At 37.2% G+C, this 21,601-nt stretch overlaps 1 protein-coding gene across 4 annotated transcripts in view; it reads right to left on the reverse strand.

Moving 5' to 3' along the window:
• The window catches only part of Cntn3 (contactin 3), a 396,565-nt gene that overhangs the window by 87,977 nt on the left and 286,987 nt on the right, over positions 1–21,601 (reverse strand). For all 4 annotated transcript variants that reach the window (XM_041639553.1, XM_041639546.1, XM_041639547.1 and 1 more), the window contains one exon: positions 19,794–19,944. In XM_041639553.1, coding sequence (XP_041495487.1) covers positions 19,794–19,944 — 151 coding nt within the window. The remainder of the gene's footprint in view (positions 1–19,793; positions 19,945–21,601) is intronic.

Here is a 21,601-nt window from a genome sequence, read left to right on the forward strand (position 1 = left end):
ATCACCATTCACAATAGCCAAAAATACCATAAAATATCTTAGAGCAACCGTAATCAAAAAAGTGAAAGACCTGGGTGAAAAGCACTTTAAGTCTAAGAAAGAAATTAAAAAAGACACCAAAAAATAGAAAAATTTCCCATGCTCTTGGGTAGGTTGAATTAACATAGTAAAAATGGCAATCTTACCAAAAGAAACCCACAGATTCAATCCAATGTTCATCATAATCCCAGCAAATTTCTTCACCTTTAAAGAATAATACTCAACTTCATATGAAAAAGCAAAAAACTCAGGATAGCCAAAACAATTTACAACAAAGGAACTTCTGGAGGCATCACAATCCCTGATTTCATATTGTACTACACAACTACAGTAGTGAAAACAGTCTGGTATTGGCATAAAAACAGGAGGATCAATGGAACCGAATCAAAGAAACTGATATCAATCCACACACCTATGAACACCTGATTTTTGACAAAGAAACAAAAATTATAAAATGGAAAAAGAAAGCATATTTAACACATGGTGCTGGCATAACTGAATATCAACATGTAAAAGAATGAAAATAGATCCATATCTATTACCATGCACAAAACTCAAGTCTAAATGGACCAAAGACCTCAACATAAAGCCAACCACACTGAACCTCACAGAAGAGGAAATGGAAAGTACCTTTAAACGCACTGGCACAGGAGACCACTTCCTAAATATAACCTAGTTATATAGACACCTAGAGCAACAATTAATAAATGGGACCTCATGAAACTGAAAAGCTTTTGTAAAGCAAAGAACACAGTCAATAAGACAAAACAGCACCTAAACAATGGGAAAAGATCTTCACCACCCCATGTTGGATAAAGGGTTGACCTACAAAATATACAAAGAACCCAAGAAATCGCTCATCAAAAGTAAGTGCCAACATAAAGAATGTGGAGAAATCTCCTACTAGAGACATAACAGCACACGTGAAAGCTCTAGAACAAAAGGAAGCAGACTCACCCAGGCGGAGTAGATGACAGAAAAAAATCAAATTGAGGGCTGAAATCAATAAAATAGAAAAAAAAAACAATACAATGAATCAATGAAGTGCTGTTTTTAAGAAAATGAATGAGATAGACAAAACCCTATCCAAACTCACTGAATGACAGAAAGTATCCCAATTAACAAATTTAGAAGTGAAAATAGGGACATAAGAGCAGACATTGGTGAAATCCAGAGAATCATTAGGTCATACTTTAAAAGCCTGTACTCCACAAAAATTGAGAACCAAAAAAAAAAATGCACAATTTTCTGGATATGTACCACATATCAAAATTAGGTTAAGACAAGATGAATAACTTAAACAGACCTATAACCCCTAAGGAAATAGAAGAAGTCATTAAAAGCTTCCCAAACAAAAAACCAAAAAAACCAGGGCTAATTGGTTTCAGCATAGAATTCCACTAAAACCTCAAAGAAGAGATACCACCCATACTCCTCAAATTGTTCCACACAATAGGAACAGAGGGAACATTGCCAAAGTCTTTTTATGAGGCTACAACTACCCTGATACCCAAACCACAGAAATACTCAACTTAGAAAGGGAATTACAGACAGACAATTGTCCTCCTGAACATTGATGCTAAAATCCTGGTATCCCAAATCCAAGAACACATCAAAAAAAATCATCCACCATGAAAATTGGCTTCATCCCAGAGTTGCAGAGATGATTCAGCATATGCAAATCTGTCAATGTAATCTACCATATAAATAAACTGAAAGAAGAAAATGTGATTATCTCATTAGATCCTGAAAAAGCCTTTGAAAAAACTCAAAACCCCTTCATGATAAAGGTCTTGGAGAGATCAGGGATACAAGGAATTTATATAAGCATATTAAAAGCAATTTACAGCAAACTGACAGTCAACATAAAATTAAACAGAGAAAAACTCAAAGCAATTCCACTAAAGTCAGTAACAATATAAGGCTGTACACTTTCTCTCTATCTCTTCAATATAGTACTCAAAGTTTAGCTAGAGCATAAGTCAATAAAAGGAGATCAAAGGGATATTAACAGGAAAGGAAGAAGTCAAACTTTTTCTATTTGCAGATGATATGATAGTATACATAAGTGACCACAAAAATTCTACCAGGGAACTCCTTCAGCTGATAAACACCTTCAGTAATATGGCAAGATACAAGATCAACTCAAAAAAAAAATAAACACCCCTCCTATATATAAATTATGCAAGGGCTGAGAAAGAAATCAGGGAAACATCACCTTTTCAATAGGCACAAACAACATAAAATACCTTGGGATAACACAAAGCAAAGAAGTGAAATACACGTATGACAAGAAATATACATCTTTGAAGAAAAAAAATTGAAGATGTTAGATCTACCATTCTTTTGGATAGTTAGCACCGACATAATAAATGACAACCTTACCAAAAGCGATCCACAGATTCAATGCAACACATCAAAACTCCAAAACAATTCTTCTCAGACCTCAAAAGAACTTTACTTTATATGGAAAAACAAAACAAACCACTAAAGTCAAAACAATCCTATATAATAAAGGAACTTATGGAGGCATCACCATCCTGATATCAAGCTCTATTACAGAACTACATTAATGAATACAGTTTGGTATTAGTATAAAAACAGACAGGTGGACCAAGAGAATCAAATGGAAGACCCAATATTAATCCAAACACCTATGAATATCTGATTTTTGACAAAAAGATAAAATTATACAATGGAAAAAAAGAAAGCATCTTCAACAAATGGTGCTGGCATAACTGAATGTCAATATATAGAAAAATACAAATAGATCAAAATCTATCCCCATGCACAAAACTCAAGTCCAAATGGATCCAAGACCTCAATATAAATCCAGGAACAAGCCGGGTGGTGGTGGTGCACGCCTTTAATCCCAGCACTTGGGAGGCAGAGGCAGGTGGATCTCTGGGAGTTCGAGGCCAGCCTGGTCTACAAGAGCTAGTTCCGGGACAGGCACCAAAGCTACAGAGAAACCCTGTTTCGAAAACCACAAAAAAAAAAAAAAAAAGAAAAAAAATCCAGCCACACTTCTTGAACCTCATAGAACAGAAAGTGGAAAGCAGAAAGTGGAAAGTAGCCTTGAACATATTGGCACAGGGTACCACTTCTACCTATAATACCAGTAGCACTGACACTGAGATCAGCAATAAATAAGAGATTTCCTGAAACTGAGAAGCTTCCGTAAGGCAAAAGACACAGTCAATAAGACAAAATGATAGCCTACAAAATGGGAAAAGATCTTCACCAACCACACATTGGACAGAGAATGGATCTCCAAAATATATAAAGACCTCAAGAAACTAAACATCAAAATACTAAATAATAAAATTAACAAATGAGATATAGATCTAAACAGAGAATTCTCAATAGAAGAATCTCAACTGGCCAAAAGACACTTGAGGAATTGCTCAACACCTTAGTAATTACAGAAATGCAAATCAAACCGAGTCTGAGATACCATCATTCACCAATCAGAATGGCTAAGATCAAAAACGCCAATGATAGCCTATGCTGGAGACGTCAGTGAGTAAGGAAAACACTCCTCTATTGCTGGTGGGAATGCAAACATGTACAGCCACTTTGAAAATCAGTATGGCAGTTTCTCAGAAATTGGGAATCCTTCTTCCTCAAGACCCAGGAACACTACTCGGGCATATACCCAAATAATTCACAGTCATACCACAAGGACATTTACTCACGTATGCTCATAACAGCATTATTCATAATAGTCACAACCTGGAAACAACCTAGATACCCCTCAACTGATGAATGAGTAAAGAAAATGTGGCAAATTTAAACAATGGAGTAGTACTCAGCAGAAAAAAACAATGACATCTTCAGATTTTCAGACAAATGGATGTAACCAGAAACAAGCGAACAAATAAAAAAACATCCTGGCTGAGGTAATCCAAACCCAGAAAGATAAACACAATATGAACTCACTCACATGTGGACATTAGACATAAAACAATCCACAACCACAGAGAAGTTATGTAACATGGAGAACCCTAATTGAGACATAAATGGATATCCCTGGGAAGGGAAATAGACAAAAACTCCTGAGAAATTTGGGAGTGTATGTGGGGGGGGGGCAAAGAGGAAGGGAAGGGGAGAAGGGGAGGAAGGAGGAGAAAATGGATGGCCGAGATGGTAGAAGGACAGAGAGGGAGAGGAAATAGGTATATATTTTAATTGAGGGAAGCCATTATGGGGCTAGCAAGAAATCTGGCACTAGGGAAATTCCCAAGAATCCATAAGGGTGATCCCAGCTAAGACCCTACTAAGCAATAGGAGAAGGTAATTGAATAGGCCTTCCCCTGTAATCAGAGTATCTTAATTTTCATCATAGAAACTTCACCCAACAACCAATAGAAATAGATGCAAAGATCCACAGCTAGCACTGGGCTGAGATCCCAGAGTCCAGTTCAAGAGAGGAGAAGTGATAATATGCACAAAGGGGTCAATACCATGTTGAGGATACCCACAAAACACCTGACCTGAGTTAATAGGAGCTCACTGACACCAGACTGACAGCGGGGGAACCTGGATATGCCCAAACTAGGCCCTCTGCATGTTGGTGACAGTTGTGTGACTGGGCCACTGGCAGTTGGACCAGGATTTAACCCTAGTGCTTGAACTGGTTTTTTGGAGTCTATTCTCTTTAGAGGGTTACCTTGCTCAGTCTAGATATGTGGGAGAGGACCTTGGTCCTGCCTCAGAGTGAAGTGCCAGACTTTGTTGATTCCCCATGGGAAGCCTTAATCTCTTGAAGGAATGGATGGGGTTGGGGTTGGGGGAAGTTGGGGACAATTGGTTGAGGGAAGAGAGAGGGAACTGAGATTCATATTTAAAATGAGAAAAGATTGTCTAAAAAATAAATCAATTTATATAAGAAATAACATTCAGCCACACAAAAGAAGAAAAACAAGGTCATTTACAGTAATATAAATAAATTAAAAGATAATTTCCTAAGTGAAATGATACAGACAAGGAAGCTAAATATTAATACTATCAAAGATATGTGTGTTTTTCCCCAGTAAGATAAAAGCAGAGACTAGGACAGGTATCATCAGAGGTTAGATAGAGAATATGGCAAATGGATGTTGAATATAATGATACAGTCATACAGAATGAATAAGATGAAAATTCAAATGAATGGCATGGGTATTCTGGTTAATACTATTTGGACATTTGAAGTCTGATATGAAAGTATATTTACTACATACATAAAACATTATAACTGGGTAAGATAATAGACACAGTAATTAGTTATACTGCAACTTTCATTTCCAAATGTACATATGCATCAACATTTTACCTTATATAATGTATATAATATATAATATATATAACATATAATATATATATAATTTTGTTAAATATACATCAATAAAGCCAAAAACCCATCTAATAACAAACCAACAAAATAACACACAAAGGACACAAAGAAAGAATATCTTTCTTCCCTCCGAATTTAGTAACCAAAGAACTATAGATAATTTGACACCTGTATCCTGGGAGGTACTACAGACTGGTCTCCTTAAAGTCCAAGCTTTAAAGGCTTGGTTCCCAGCATGATGATGTGGGGCAGTTGGAACCTTTAGGATGTGGGTCTTAGTGCAGGGGAGGGTGCCGTTTGTTGATGGCATGCTTTCAGGGAACTGTGAACTCTGCCCTTTTTTATCTACTTGCTGCTGCAGGGGGACTGCTTTCACTTCCCATGTGTTCCTACCATGGTGTCTGGCCTCATCACAAGCCTAAAATGATTAAGTCAATTGATGTTGGACTGAAACTTTTTAAACTGTGAGTCAAAACAGACTGTTCTTTCTCATAAACTGGTTATCTCTGCTATTTATCATAGGGACAAGAACTTAACATGGGAACACAGGTGATTTGGCGACTTGTTAGCTTCAGAGATGACTTCTTTTAATGCCACTGGCTTCTCTAAGGAAGCGTTCATTGCAGGTGTTAAGACCTATACTAGATATGCAAAGTACACAAGGAAAGGCTTTGGCACTATATAAGACATCTTCCAGCTTCTGATACTTCAGCCAACAAAGGGCACACTGAATGCACGCAACTGGATCTTTCCTGTGTTTCTGATTCACAAAACTGGGTGAAATGACTACATGATTTCTGCTTTATATCATTGTATTTGTGCATGACTTGTTGAACAGTGACAGTTAATGGTAACAGTGGGTATTAATTAAAATCTTTTTTTTTTTTTGGTTTTTCGAGACAGGGTTTCTCTGTGGTTTTGGAGCCTGTCCTGGAACTAGCTCTTGTAGACCAGGCTGGCCTCGAACTCACAGAGATCCGCCTGCCTCTGCCTCCCGAGTGCTGGGATTAAAGGCGTGCGCCACCACCGCCCGGCTGATATTAGTGATTCCTTTTATGTTTGTATGAGAGTACCGGATCCCCTGGAACTGGATTTACAGACCAGTAAGATGCTGGGTCTTGAACCTGGGACCTCTGGAAGAGCAGCCAGTGCTCTTAACCACTGAGCCATCTCTCAAGCTTTTTAATTAAAATCTTAAAGAAGGAGTACATATTGTAATGTATGGAGGATCATCTTTGCAAATATTACTGTATTATACTGTCCCCAATTGTGTAACTGACATGCACATGGGAAAGAAGAGCCAGACCTTCTGTTGTATTATAGCAAAGATTCCCTTGAGCATAGCAATAAAGCCCACCTGAGTAACAAGGTGGACCTTCTAAAGTCAAGAAGACCAACTGTAATCTGTGAAATTGTCAAGAGAATAAATGAAGGATGCAAGAGGAAATCATTTCTTTCTCCTCCACATAGGGACTGATGAAATGGTTCAGCAGGTATAGGAATTTGATGTCATATCTGATGCAGTTGAGTTTGATACCTGGAATACACAGTGGAAGGAGAAACCTAGTTCCTATAAGCTGCCCTCTCATATCAATTCACATTTGGTAGCATACATGTTCATTTACTTGCTTCTCCTGACAGAAATGAAAACTATACACAAGGGTATCATATATCTACTTGCAGTAGATATTGACTGTGTTAGACAATCAAGATGACTTTAAGATCCAGCATCTCCCTTCCCAAACTTAAACACGTTAGTAGAGGCAAACCAAAGTGTACTTTCATACAGCTGTAAAGATCATTGTGAACAATGTGTGTAAGAGGGAGACAGAGCAGGGGCTGAGATGTAAACAAGCACATAAGGGAATCTGGGGGTTTAGTTAGATACTCTGTAGACCTATGATATATATGTAGAAACTGTGACTAAGCAAGTAATTTAGGTTGAACTCAAATTTTAGCTACTGACCCAGTTCTTGCAAAAGGCTGGCTGGAAGAGGATTCCGAAATCCTGAATCTTGAGAATCATGTATCCTCTTTTCCTTACTAAAGTTGTAAAGCTGACAAAAAATTTCTTAAGGTGCCCCAAACTTTAATAATTCATAAAATCTAATTGGAAATACAGAATTAATAATCTCATAGTCATCACACAATTTAACTGATGCAAATTGAGAGTCCTCTTGATAGCAATTCCTTTAAAATGATACTGTGATGGAATTTGTTTTCCTAACATTTAAATTACACAAAAGTCAGTTAATCACCCCAAAAGAAAGGTTTATTTTTTATTTTTCTTTTCACTATAATTTTGTCACCTTTACGATACTCAAATAATACTAAGAAAGAAGTCAACTAATATTAAAATAGTGGTTACTGTATTAGCTAGATTTTCTGAAGTGTATGTATGTGCCACTATACTCCTTAATACATTATTTTTATTATTGTGGCTGATATCTTATGATATAAATGAGGTCCAGAATGAAAGAAATTTGTGGAAGACAGACTCATAAATAATTTTTCAAATACTACTCTTTCAACTCAACCCTTGTCAAGAGAGCCAAGTAAATATTACCCAAAAGAGTGATGAAGGCTACAAGTGTAATATTCTTGACCCTGATTTATAGAAAATGAAGCCATGATTCAAGAGTCACACAAATGCTCTGCTATCATAAGGGTGGATATGTGGTACACCAAGATCTGACCCAGATTTCTCTTCTTTTCATGCTTCCATATGCTAAATAAACAAGGGAGTAGATAAAATTTACATTTAACTTCTTTATAGTAAATAATGTGAACAATTAGCAGCATACTGCTTTGCAATCAACACAAATATCTTATTTAAGTAATGCTATAAAATTATACACGGGGAACTCAATTTCTGAAGATGTACAGGCTGTGGCAGTACCTTCCTGTAGAGATGACAGAAAGGCTATGGTTTTTATGGGTTTCTGTGAATCCTATGGCAAACTAAGGTCTTAGATCATCCCATCTTGCCTTGATTGTTTTTACTCATAAATTTTCTCACAGGGTGTTGATCTATGAGAAAAGTAGATTCTCCCTTTTCTTCTTCTAGCAGAAATCAAGGGGACATGGAAGTCTGTGCTGAGAAAGCATAAAATGAGAATCTTCTCTGCTCTCCGAGACTCTTGACCCAGGATACTAAATCTTCTCGGAGAACATCAAGGTTGCTTGATGCGCTCTTCTCGGATGGAGAGGGATGGCTCACCAACTATGAATAACTCAGGTAAAGCTATCTTCTTTGGGGGATTGTATATGAACTTTGCCATGGAATAAACACCTTCTTATCAATGTAGTCCTCCTGTTTAGGTGGTATTTTCCCCAATCTTTTGCTTTGTTCCATTTCAGGTCCTTATGAACCACCTGTTCTCTATGCTATCTCCTTGTCCTAGGTGAAGAAACACACTCACCTCTCTGTCCTTCATGGAGCCGTGGAGTGAAAAAACACCTGCTTCCTAGAAAGAAGACTAGTACCCCAGTGTCTGGAGACTGTCCTCATTATGTTTACTGTCTATGATTAACAGTTAGCAATGACCCCTTCCCTCTGAAAATGTTCCTTTTTGCAGAATAAATTATACGATCACTTTAATCATATATTCTGTCTCACTATAATTGATGTATTACTTTTCTATGCTGAAAGCTCTTGATGCTTCTTATTCATCTCAGTGTCAGTCACTCACGCCAGCACAGAATAAAGATGTGACAAAATAGTAGACAACATGAAGTACCTTCCCTCCAAGAGGTTGATGGGGACATCAACCACTAATCAATTAGCAACTAGTTCCTTAAGGAGTCAGAATCACAGACATTAAACAAAATTCCCTTGTGTTCTTCAAAGGCAGACAGAGATTGGTTTGGAGTTAAAAGTGTAGGAGGTAAATGGTTCTCTGAGATATTAGTAGAAAGTGGAGGGCAGATTTATTGAAGTTCACCAAGTTCCGGCCTATCTGAGTGAGAGCTTTGAGGGAGGGACTCTTAAATGGCTGGGTGACAAGGAGAGGAGGGGAGGGAGGGACTGAGAGAGAGGGGAAAGGGTGAGGAAGAGATCTTCTGTGCTTAGGTACAGGGGAAAAATGGAAGACTTGAAAATGCTGGGGAGCAGCTCTTGGCCTTTCTCAACAATATACAGGGAAAACACTCTATGGAGATCAGAAAGAAGCTAAGAAATATGAGGAGATAAAAAAAAGTCAGAGATAGAAACTATTTGGCCACAATCTTAAGCTAAGGGGAAATGTAGCCTGACCCACTACCTGGAAAATAATGAATTTCTTAGGCACAGCATGATCAGAGGCTACAGCCTCTGGAAAAGACCCTTACTCTGACATAACTATCCTGCTCTGAAAAATATTTAGATTCTGCTTGTACGTATTTTCATGCAGTTAAATGATATGACCACATGGGAACATATTCTTGAGCATTTTTAACTAATTGGTACTAATCAAAAAGATAAGATAAAATAAATAAGAAATTATATATAGATTTTATTTAATGTATAGTTTATATGAGGGCAATTCCCTCTTTATGGTGTCCAGTCCTGGGAGCTCTATCAAATTAACATAATCATATAATTATATAAGCAGTATTCATTATAAGCAAGAATTACATTTCTCTTTCCACTAAATAGTCCCTGAACCCCTAAATCATACTCCCCACCTAATCACAATAATCACTCCTTTCTGCCCCCAAACCACTACCTTCTCTAGGGATGTAATGTTTATGGAATCATGCAGTATATAAAGTCCACCAAATTTTAAGGACAGGTTTTATATACAAAAAGATGAATTACGAATTGTCTAAAATGATTTTTCAAAACTACCAAGATTGTGGTTACTCATATTTTGAATATATCTTTACTATTTCTTTCTCTAAAGAGCATTTTCATATCTATAGTATTAAAGGCTGCATAGACTATCTGGACTAATTTTGATGTATTTAATTAGGAGTAATGGGCCATTCTTGGACTTTCCTTTCAGTTGGGGCTATTTCAATAAAATATTAAAACAATAGTATTCACATGAATGGTATAATTTTTAAAAATAAGTGGCCAATGCATTTTAAATACCATTAAGTGGTAGGGAAAAGAAGCTACATATTGTCTCAAATATGCTAACTGGTTATTTCTTCTTGTAAGCCACATCTCTTCATATTCTCAATGTTTGTTTTTAATTTTGCTTTGCTTAAGGGAGACAAAAGATCTAATTTAATTTATCTCTCTTAAAACATGATTTTAGGGGAATAAATAAATGGTAGGACAGTAAAATAGTGAAACCTGGTAACATGTTTTTGGAATATTTAGAAGGGAGGTCTAGAGAGATTGTTCAGCAATAAAGAATACTTCTTGCTCTTTCAGAGATCCTCAGTTAAATTCCCAGCAACCACATGGTGGCTTATAGTCATCTGTAATGAGTTCTGCTACCCTCTTGACACCAAAAATTTCCTCTGGTCTTTCATAAGTTCCAATTTAATACTGATATAATCCAACAATTTTATGACATCCTATCTTGTCTAATTATCTATATGTCTATTGTCTACTTAGCTACCTATTCTGCCGATAATATATTTGTCTATCTTCATCTAGTCTATTCATGATGTCTATGTAATCTTTCTCTAATATACATCTATCCAGTTATCTACCTATCTTTCTAGCAATGTATTAATACCTATCTATTAGTTTATCTACATATCTAATAACTTTATGTCATCTAGCCCTCTGTCTACCATCTGTCTGTCCCTGCATTATATCTATCATTTACTTTATATCCATCCATCTGTATTTAATCTATTTATCTAACCCTATCATCTTATCTCTTTTTAATCTTTGTACACATGCATGTATGTATGTATCTATCTGTCTGTATGTATGTCTGTCCGTTCATCCATCTCTCTATCTATCCATCCACTCATCAGTCCATCAAATTATACAGCTGGCTTTGTAATAAGCACTTGAAACTTAACAAGTCTCATATTGAACTCTGCATATTCCTCCCAACTCTGCATTTTCTGTAAGTTTTTCTGTAACATTGACTCCATCTACCATGACCACTGATTCCTGAACCACAAATCTAGGACTCTTTCCTGCTATCTATTTCCTCCTCTAATCACACATCTAACGAAGCACTGTCAAGTTAAGCCCTTACCAACTCTTCCAGTCTTCTCTGTACCTACACTGCTATTTGTGTAGCTATGGCCATACTTTCTCCCTCTGAATCATGGATTACTGAACACTGACTGTCGTCTTCAGTCCTCCATCTCTTGCAGTCTTTCAGCAGCACTGTTGGTCTCCTTATACATATGTCTGACCATTTAATCCTGTCACTTTGCTTTATTCTGTTGCTTTGCAGAGATCTGGGAAAGAATATAAGTAATGCAGGTTCCAGTGATACAAATGAAATTACTGCCCTTTGGCGTAAATGGATGCAGACAGATTGTAAAAATATATACAGCTTTAATGGAGAAATAGACTTACAGAACCACCATTCCCGTGGAGACCAGGAATGCAGAAGCAGTGTCTGGGAGCACGCTAGCCAAATTTATAGGCAAATATTAGCCCGAGGCGAACACGCCCCCTAAGGGGCGGGACTTATCCCTACATCTCCTCTTTTTGTCTAAATAAGACAGAACTAAACCAAATACAACTATATACAATAATAACAAATAATAAATATAACAAACAATATTGAGAATCAAAAGTTTTGCTAAACATTCTATCTCAAGGAGTCTAAATAATGTAGAGAGTAACTACAATTATATAATCTTCAACTCCGTCAAAGATCTGAGAAGGGAATAAATATTACTTAACAAACGAGATAAATCCAAAATGTGCAACAATTGACAGAGACAACTGACTACCTTGGCAAACACCCAAAGTCTCGTTTGCAATGTTGAGTCAACCAACTTTGGCTAACATAACTGACATACCATTATTAACGGCAAGGAACTTTCTGAGAACTATCCTACCCTGTCTTGGCAGGATAAAACAATCCTGTTTCATTGTCAGAAGTTGAGGTATGGGCTTTTCTTAACCCAAAGTCCAGTTCTGCCAAGAAGACAAGCACCCAGTGGAGTGTCTTTGGTGCTCAACGTTCTCTCGGGAATAGAGTGGTGTTGCCAGGAGCAATTGTGTCTCACTATCATGAAACTCTGAGTTATATTAAAGGCCATTTTCTACAGCTCTTTGAAGAGGTTGAAGATTATCTATCTATACTGAGTATAATCTCTATATATCTAAAGAACCTGATTAGTCTAATTATAAATGACAAACTTAGATGACTGTTAATCTATATAATTCTCAATATCAATCTAACTTAAAGACTAAGACAATAAACAACTGTGTAACAAATGAGGATAATGATGTCCAAATATAAACACTGTACAAATATACATTGCAATATGGTAAATACATACCAACACAAACATTATATAAGTATCTTAATCAGAGGTAGAAATGTACACTGCAATATGGTAAATATATACTATATATATATCAATACAATATATGTCAATACATAAAAAATGTTTTAAACAGAGGTAGAAACATGCATGCATACAACAATCAATATAATTTAACTATGTATCAATATACAAGAATCGATATCAATATAAAAACAGTAACTCACAATTATAAATCTATTATCCAATCATTCCCTCTTTTTTTTTAAAAAAAAAGTATATATATACAGCTTTAATGGAGAAATAGGCTTACAGAACCACCATGCATGCTTGCCAAATTTATAGGCAAACATTAGCTCGAGGCGAACACGCCCCCTAAGGGGTGGGACTTATCCTTACAGTAGTGGTAGCACTTGCTTCTAAACCCAGCACAGGAGTGGCAGAGGCAGTAGGATCTCTCAGCTTGAGGCCAGCCAGATCTGCATACTGAGTTCTAGAAAAACCAGTGTTATAAAGGGAAAACCTGTGTCGAAAACCAGAGTTTTTCATGTTTGAAAGCATAAGTTGTTGATGTGGGATTCCTCTCTGTATGCTGTGAATGCCATTGGTTAAAAAAGAAACTGTCAAACTTTCACTATTTGCTGATGATATGATAGTTTACATAAGTGACCCCAAAAATTCTACCAAGGAACTTCTACAACTAATAAACACTTTTAGTAATGGAGCAAGATACAAGATTAACTAAAAAAAAAAAAATCAGTAGCCCTCCTGTACACAGATGATAAATGGGCCGAGAAAAAAAATCAAAGAATCAACACCCTTAAAAATAGCCACAAATAGCTTAAAATATCTTGGAGTAACTATACCAAACAAGTGAAAGACTTGTATGACAAGAACTTTGAATCTTTGAAGAAAGAAATTGAAGAAGACACCAGAAAATGGAAAGATCTCCCATACTCTTGGGTAGGTAGAATTAGCCTAGTAAAACTGGCAATCTTACCATAAGAAATCTACAGATTCAATGCAATGCCCAGAAAAATACTTTACAGACCTTAACAGAATGGTACTCAGCTTCACATGGAAAAGAAAAAAACCAGGATAGCCAAAACAAACCTGTACAATAAAAGAACTTCTGGAGACATCACAATCCCTGACTTCAAACTCTACTACAGAGCGGCAGTACTGAAAACAGCCTGGTATTGGCATAAAAACAGACAGGAGGACCAATGGAATCGAATCAAAGACTTTGATGTTAATCCACACAACTCCAAACACCTGATTTTTGACAAAGAATCAAAAAAATATCAAATGGAAAAAAAATGAAAGCTTATTTAACAAATGGTGCTGTGATGTGGGAGTGTCATATATCAATCTGTTGATTTCATTGGTTAAGCAATAAAGAAACTGCTTGGCCCTCATAGGTTAAAACATATGTGGGAGGAGTAAACAGAACAGAAGTTTGGGAGAAAGAAGCTGAGTCAAGGAGTCGCCATGATTCTCCCACTCCAGACAGACGCAGGTTAAGATCATTCCTGGTAAGCCAGCTCGTGGGCTACACAGGTTAATAGAAATGGGTTAGATCGACATGTAAGAGCTAGCCAATAAGAAACTGAAACTAATGGGCCAGGCAGTATTTAAAAGAATACAGTTTCCGTGTAATTATTTCAGGTAAAGCTAGCCATGCGGCCGGCCGGGTGCTGGGGACGCAGCCCTGCCGCTCCCACTACAACAGTGCTGGCATAACTGGATATCAACATGTAGAGGAATGAAAATAGATCCATATCTATTGCCGTGTACAAAACTCAAGTCCAAGTGGATCAAAGACATCAACATAAAGCCAGCTAAATGGGACCTCATAGAAGAGAAAGTGGGAAGTACACTTGAACACATTGGCACAGGAGACAACTTCATAAATATAACACCAGTAGCACAGACACTGAGGGAAACAATTAGTAATTGTGACCTCCTGAAACTGAAAAGCTTCTGTAAAGCAAAAACACAAGGCCAACAAGACAAAACAGCAGCCTACAGAATGGGAAAAGTTCTTCACTAAACCCACATCAGAAAGAGGACTGATCTCTAAAATATATGAAGAACTCAAGAAATTGGTCATCAAAAGAACAAATAATCCAATAAAAAAAATGGAGTACATACCTAAACAGAGAACTCTCAACATTGGAATGTAAAATGGCTGAAAGATACTTAAGGAAATGTTCAACATCCTTAGTCATCAGAAAAATTAAAATCAAAACAACTCTGAGATTCCATCTTACACCTGTATGAATGGACAAGATCAAAAACACTGATGACAATTTATGCTGGAGAGGTTGTGGGGTAAAGGGAACACTCCTGCATTGCTGGTGGGAATGCAAGATGATACAACCCCTTTGGATGTCAGTGTGGTGATTTCTCATCAAATTAGGAAACAATCTTTCCCAAGACCCAGTAATACCATTTTTGGGTATATATCCAAAGGACGCTCAATAGTACTACAAGGACATGTGCTCAACCAAGTTCATAGCAGCATTGTTTGTCATAACCAAAACTTGGAAACAACCGAAATGCCCCTCGACTGAAGAATGGATAAGGAAAATGTGGTACATTTACACAATGGAGTACTACACAGCAGAAAAAAATATAGGCATCTTGAATTTTGTAGGCAAATGGATGGAGCTAGAAAACATCATTTTGAGTGAAGTAAACCAGACTCAGAAAGACAATTATCACATGATCTCACACATAAGTGGTTTTTAAACATAAAACAAAGAAAATCAACCCACAAACCACAGTCCCAGTGTCATACATGGATCTAATCTACCTGGGAAGTAGAAAAAGACAAGATCTCCTGAGTAAATTGAGAGCATGAGGACCTTGGGGGAGGGTTGAAGGTGAAGGGAGAGGCAGGGAGAGGAGCAGAGAAAAATGTAGAGCTCAATAAAAATCCATAAAACACATACAAAAACTGGGTCTGTGCAGGGAATAGAGGTAGGTGGGGAAAACTAAACTGGATGCTGAGAAAAAGAAGGAGGCATACGGTAGAAGTTATGTAGCCCTGCCAGAGTCGGACGCCGGATCTTTAGACAGTACAGCTACATGGTGATACACAGATTAATGGAGATAGGTGAAATTAATATGTAAGAACTAGCCAATAAGAAGCTAGAGCTAATGGACCAAGCAGTGATTTAAATAATATAGTTTCTGTGTGATTATTTTGGGTCTGAACTGCCAGGCAGCCTGGAAACAAATAAGCGGCCTCTTTACAACAAGCTGTCACTTCAAAATGACTTTTTAGTTTATGGGGTCTCACAAACTTTGATTCAATTTTCAAGTTTGATTAATAATTCTAAAGCTAGTACTTCACTGATATACAAAATCTGACAAACTGGGTATATAGAATTATATATATATATTGTATGATTTTTAGTCATATTCATCATCCCATATAATTAATACAAGTCTTAATCTTATCTTTTAAAAATCTAATTTAGACTTTAACTGACACTTTAATTATAGATTATTTGCTTAATAGAAATTTATTTGCTGGCTGAGATGTGCTTAGTAATACAGGTCTTGACTATCATGGATGATTCAGTCCCCAGTTTCTATTTACAGTACCTCAAAGTAAGTAATTAAACAAGTAAAGATTAGGTAAGAGTTTTTTTGCTGCCAGTAGCTTGCCCTCATGTGGAACTGACATTTTCTTTCTCTAGACTCTGACAGAGCAGTAACCATTGATCTCTTTCTCCTGAAAAGCAGACTCTATAATTGTCATGGAACATGATCCCATGTAATAACTATACCTAAATACAACTGTACTACCCAGCTTCTTTGGCTGTAATTGTAGCCAAGGGAATTTATGATTGGTTAGGTGAAAGAGAAGTACCAGATGGGACTTCAGGAAAGTCCTTTAAAAAGGAGACATGTACCCATATTTATACCTTTTTCCTGCTCTTCCCAGAGCTGTCACTCAGCAGCTGATGGTGAAGTAAGCAACAAACCAAGTGACTGTGTCTCCACGGAGTGAGCCTAGCCTGGAATGACTACCCTTATAAAGCATAACCATGCAATGAAAACTCAACCAATACACAGAGAAATAAAACCTTTTTCAGTTATAATTTCTTTTAAAATTGCACATGTAATACAAACTCACTCTTACTATTCAACATATCTACAATCATAATGCGTGTGTTAAACGATTATATCACTGTAAATTTATAATGCACGGGTAGTGCCTATTCCAATAGGTAAGGAAACAAAAGTTGAGAGGAGTCACACAATTGAACTAGCAGGCAAGTTGTAAATTTCTGTTTTCATTCCAAACTTACACTCTTTCCAGACCATCATTGTACAATGTGCAGGGTAAATCTCTTCTTAGGTGCCTGTGGCTAAATCTCTTAATCTTTTTAATCCCCATTTACAATTAAGAATATAGACCTCTGACTAGGATATATTCTGCTGTGAGGACAAGTGGGCTTACTATTGTGCAAAGAACCGAAGCCCTTGGAAAAGAATCACTCTAATATTTATGTGCGTAACCAAAAGATTTAGTTAGTTACATAGGAGTCCTTGAATTATATCATTATATTGGAAATCTTAAGGTCAAAACCAAGTATAAACTGTACTTGTTTAAGCATGTTTACAAAATCCAACTCCAAGCCAATTAATCACGTTCTCTTTCTGCTTAACCTGTGTGGTTGGCTTGTTTTGGACAAACCCACTTTGGAGTTTGCATTATTCATCTACATTTGTGTCTTAATAAAGATGTCTCCTATTATATAAAGGAACAATTAAAGCTTGTGCGATTTTATGGACTCTTATGACAATACCTCCAGACCTGTAAACCAAAAGCTGTTCATTTGCAGCAAGGCTCTGTTGTAGTTTAAGAAAAGGAAATCTATGGACCATGGCAGGCGATTTTACCACTTGTTCAATGTCCTCCCATTCCCCAAAGTAATGTTTATAATTCTGTGATTGAAAAAGCCTGAGCCCATCCCCAAGATGCTAGACTCCTGTACAAAATCTGGCACTGAAAAAAAAATCCCAGCAGTTCTGCTCTTGTGTTTGATTCCTCGTTAGTTAAAAGAATATTCAGAAGTAGATCAGCTTGTAGAGCTCTGTATGAGGTTTCCTATCTTTGCTACAATCTATTACTACAAATGTAAGTCCCCAACCTAAAAAACCAACATAGGCCTCATTGGCTAAAGTGGAGGTAAGGTGGTGACAGGATTGTATTCCTACTGAAGACCCTAGAATCATTTGGGCTTACCCAGACTGTTGGGGGTGGAAACCTGTTCTATAGCATGATGACAGGATCTCTGTATGTTGCATCTTGTAGTCTTCAAAGCATCAACCCACTGCAAGGTCCATTTCTGCTTTGGCTCTAATCTGCTTCCTTGATGATCACATCTCTCTAGCCATCATTTTGTCTTTCCTTTCTTTTCATTTAATTCAAAAGCCCAGCTGATTTGTTGCTTCTACCGAAGTTAATTATATAGGTTCATCTATTTTAAAATATACAAATCAGCACAGGCAACATGGTTTAGTGAGTTAGCTCACTGCCACCACACTTGACAGTATTTTCATCACCAGAACTTACATGGTCGAAGGAAAGAACTCGTTTCCACAAGATGTCACAGGAGCAGAGAAGCACATATGTTCTCTCTCTGTGTCTCTCTTTCTCCTTCCCTCCTCTCCTTCCTCCCTCCTTCCTTCCCTCCCTCCCTAACTCCCTCTCTCTCTTTCTGTTTCTCCTTTCAGACATCCACATATACTCACACACAAGTGAATGAATTTAAAAAAAATCTTGACAAACTGGCAACTTGAAGTCCTTATCTAATTTCATTTTGTCAGTTATGTAGGTAATCTGTTCTTCAACTTTACAGGATCTAGAACCAACTGGAAGACAGGTCTTTGTTGGAGTTTCTAGGTTGGGTTGAGGTGGGAAGAGCCACTCTAAATGTGAACAGTACTACTCAATGGGATGGAATCTTGGAGCTGTTGAAGAGGAGAAAAGAAACTGAGAAGTCTTTCTGTTTCTTGACTGGGAACACAATTTGAGCAGCTGCCGCAGCCACTACGCTCTCCTCTTTTTGATGGACTGCACACTCAAACCTCAAACTATAAATCAAAATAAACACCTCTTTTTTAAGTTGCTTTTTTTTTCAGATCAGCCACAAGAAATGTAACTAATACACAAGTTAACACAACAAAGCCAAAGGTTTCTAGGGCAAGAGCATGAGCCCTATGCGCCTATTGCTCAGCTATCACAAGCTCTGCAGGTAATTTCTGGCAAGAAGCAAGCATTTCATCAATAGCAATAGCAGCAACTATACACGCTAAATCTCTGGCAGGTATTGATCAGCATGCTTTATGAATATTCATACATTTCATCTTCATAACAAGCTTCTCGACATGAGGCAATAACTGTTAACCATCATCCCGCTAACAAATAAAGAAATAAGACACAGAGATGTGAGAATACTTCATAGAGCCAGGAAAATGCAGTGAACACACAACCCCAGACTAAGCAGGTGTAGAATCCAGGTATTTAATTAAGCTTCATTCTATCCCTTCATTCCAATGTTGTAATGAGAAAATGAAGAAAGCATTTGCTTAATTTAAATTCAGGAACAGCTAAATTATCCCAAAGTAGAAGAAAACAACATGTTCATTTCCCTTGAACAGGTCATTTTACCATCCTCTCTTATCTTGGGATGTAGTCTCACATATGGGCCCTGCATTCCTTAATCCTTCTGGCTGAGTGTCCCCAGAGACCCACAGAAGACTGTCCTTGCCAAAGCAAACATTTTATAAACAGAAAGGTTTAAAAGCACAAATAATAGTGTAATGAGAGTAGTAAAGACAAAATTAGTAGTGTTCTGGTTTGTAAATACACTATATTCTGCGTTATGCTTAAGTTTTTTTATACTGTGTACATTTTATACTGAAAACCTATTTTGCTGATTGATCCAGTAAAGAAGAAGGAAGCAAACCAGTGTTCTGTAGGATAGAATACCTTGACTGTTCCCGCACCATGGTGTCTCCTTTCTTCCAGAAAGAAATTGCCCTTGGAGAGGCTCTGGGTTTACAATCCAAGATCACCAAACTGCCCACTTGCACCTGAACCAATGTTTTCATAGGATTCCTTGAAAAATCTGGAGCAGAAGCTAAAGAAGGGGTGGAGAGAGAAATGGATTGTTAATTTAATGAGAATAGGTGTTTTCTTAAATCCCTGTGGTTTGAAAGGCTCACTGTATCAGTGTTTTCCGATTCTGCATGGTACAGGAGATGTTGATGTTTAATTTGATATGTGCCATACACATGAAAGCAATGTTGAAAAATTAATTTGTGCTATTATGTATCAGTTCAAGGTCTACATCTCAGTGTTCCACATGAAGATTCTTTTAATGTTCACTGTGAGATGTAAAATAACTCAATCATGAGTTTATTAAAGGAAACTATTTAGCACAGCAAACTTAGGCAAATTTGTTCCATCATGACTACTTTGGTCTCTATTGGTCCTTCGGTCATAGCATCTAGTGAGGATCTGCCATTCAGAGGGTACTGGCCAAATGTCTTAGAAAGAAAGCTTAGTTATTAAATAATTGTTCACCATGTGGTACCACAAAAACACAGATGTAATTTTCAAGGGTGTAGTAACACATTAAATACCATAATGTGCAGAAAACACTGTGCTTCACAGAAAAGACTATGATGTCAACTTTTAGGCTACATAGTGAGGTGTAAAATATCATTGAAATGAAAAGATATGCCAATCAGAAAGTTGATATGGGATTTCCCCTTTGTGAATACTATTGGTTAATAAAAAGTGGCTTAACCTGACAGGGTACAACAGAGCTAGGTGGGGAAAACTAAACTGAATGCAGAGAGAAAGAAGGGCCTCTGGAGTCATAGAGAAGCCATGGGAGCTACCGCCAGAGACAGACATGCTGAAACTTTGCCAGTAAGGCACTGCCACGTGGTGATACACAGATTAATGGAGATGGATTAAATTAATATGTAAGAGTTACCCAATAAGAAGCTAGAGCTAATGGGGCAAGCAGGGATTTAATTAATACAGTTGTGTTTGGTTATTTCAGGAGTCTGGGCAGCTAAGAAATGAACAGGTGGTCTCCCTACTACAGAAAGTCACTACTCCTTTTACTACACATGTACACAGAAGGCGAGGAATCTGATTATCTCTCCAAATATAGAAATGTTCTTTCCTTTTTAAATTAAGACAGGGCCTCCTTTTCTAGCTGGCCTCCACTCAGAATTCTCTTACCTAGAATCCCAGTTGCTGGGCTAACAGGTGTGAGCCACAACACCTAGATTTTTTTCTTTTCTTTTTTAAAATAGTATTTAATTATTTTTTATGTGTATGAGTGTTTTGCCTAAAAGTATGTTAGTATACCACATATGTGCAATGCCTAGAGAGGCCATATAAAATGGAGTTAGGTACCCTGGAACTGAGTATTCACCAGGCAATTATCTACCATGCAGGTGCTGGGTATGGAATCAACATCCTATGCAAAAGCAGCAACTACTGTGAATGCTGAGCCATTTTTGCACCCTCTACCTGCCTGGCTTCTAATGTTCTATGCTTTGGCAAATCCCAGTGGAAATAAACTATTTGGCACATAGGCATTTTATAATGACTATAGATATTATGTAATTGAGTATATGGTTGTTCAACTACTGCCGTCATGGAAGAGTGGGCAGAAATACAATAAGATCCAGTGGACCAGGAAATCTTCTGTGAGATTGTATCTTCTGGCTATGGCAGGAAAGCTGCATCCATGAAATCTCATCTACATGACTGCT

This window comes from Microtus oregoni, unplaced genomic scaffold (genome assembly GCF_018167655.1).
Source record: "Microtus oregoni isolate MIOR12 unplaced genomic scaffold, Mior012 000002F_ref0000024, whole genome shotgun sequence".
Lineage (NCBI taxonomy): Eukaryota > Metazoa > Chordata > Mammalia > Rodentia > Cricetidae > Microtus > Microtus oregoni.